The sequence below is a fragment of the Dipodomys spectabilis genome, unplaced genomic scaffold, assembly GCF_019054845.1.
Source record: "Dipodomys spectabilis isolate Male_0828 unplaced genomic scaffold, ASM1905484v1 ptg000051l, whole genome shotgun sequence".
Taxonomy (NCBI): Eukaryota; Metazoa; Chordata; class Mammalia; order Rodentia; family Heteromyidae; genus Dipodomys; species Dipodomys spectabilis.
Genome location: NW_024870728.1, coordinates 4,790,030 through 4,790,925, shown reverse-complemented (window position 1 = coordinate 4,790,925; position 896 = coordinate 4,790,030). Strand labels below are relative to the sequence as shown.

Below are 896 nucleotides of genomic sequence, written 5' to 3'. Positions count from 1 at the left end.
ACAACAAGGAAGTGGTCACCTGACCCACCTTCCGGTCCCAGCAGACAGGGGAATCAGACCTCCACTCATCTGCCGAGTCCTCAGTTCTCAGCTCACCTCACCTGAGTCTTCTCTACGAACAACATGGGTGGCTGTGGCTGTGGCTGTGGTGGCTGTGGTGGCTGTGGCTGTGGCTGTGGTGGCTGTGGCTGTGGTGGCTGTGGCTGTGGTGGCTGTGGCTGTGGAGGTTGTGGTGGCTGTGGCTGTGGTGGCTGTGGCTGTGGTGGCTGTGGCTGTGGTGGCTGTGGCTGTGGCTGTGGCTGTGGCTGTGGTGGCTGTGGTGGCTGTGGTGGTAGATGCTGTGGCTGCTGTGGCTGCTGCCGTCGCTGCTGTGACTGCTGCTCCCCCATCATCTACTGCTGTCGCCATAGTTGCTGCAACTCATGTGGCTGTGGTGGTTGTGGCTGTGGCTGTGGCAAGTGCTGCTGTCAGCAGAAGTGCTGCTGCCAGAAGAAATGCTGTGCTAGGAGGTTGCTTCTCTCTGGTGTCAGACAATGACTTTGCCCTTGCCCTCCTACTTCTCTCCTAGAGACGTATAGACTTCTGGAATGTATACTCTTGGCCTGACTTTGGTTTGTGTGTGATATTCCTGTCTTTTCAAGCCAGCTCCTAAGACGTCCGCATCGCTGCGGCAGGTCACAGTTCCACGTTCCTTTCCATGGGTACCACCCGTTCCTTCCCGTTCCTCTGCTCTTCGTTCTGTATCTTCCCCTCTTCCTCTTTGTCCTCACTTGTTTTGAATCTCCAATAAATGCTCGTTGATGACTGAAAAGTTCTCTTTGCCTTTCCTTTGGCGTGACCATGTCCCCCATGCTCAGCAATCTGTCTTGACCAGTCTTTGGTGGGAAGCGGTGGTA

At 55.6% G+C, this 896-nt stretch overlaps 1 protein-coding gene across 1 annotated transcript; it reads left to right on the top strand.

The window, feature by feature from the left end:
- Positions 1-219: 219 nt before the first annotated feature.
- LOC122107548 (small cysteine and glycine repeat-containing protein 5-like) lies at positions 220-537 on the top strand (the record flags this gene model as incomplete). The annotated part of the gene is made up of 1 exon (XM_042679334.1): positions 220-537. A coding segment is annotated over one exon (318 nt), but the record flags the coding sequence as incomplete, so codon positions are not given.
- Positions 538-896: the final 359 nt, after the last annotated feature.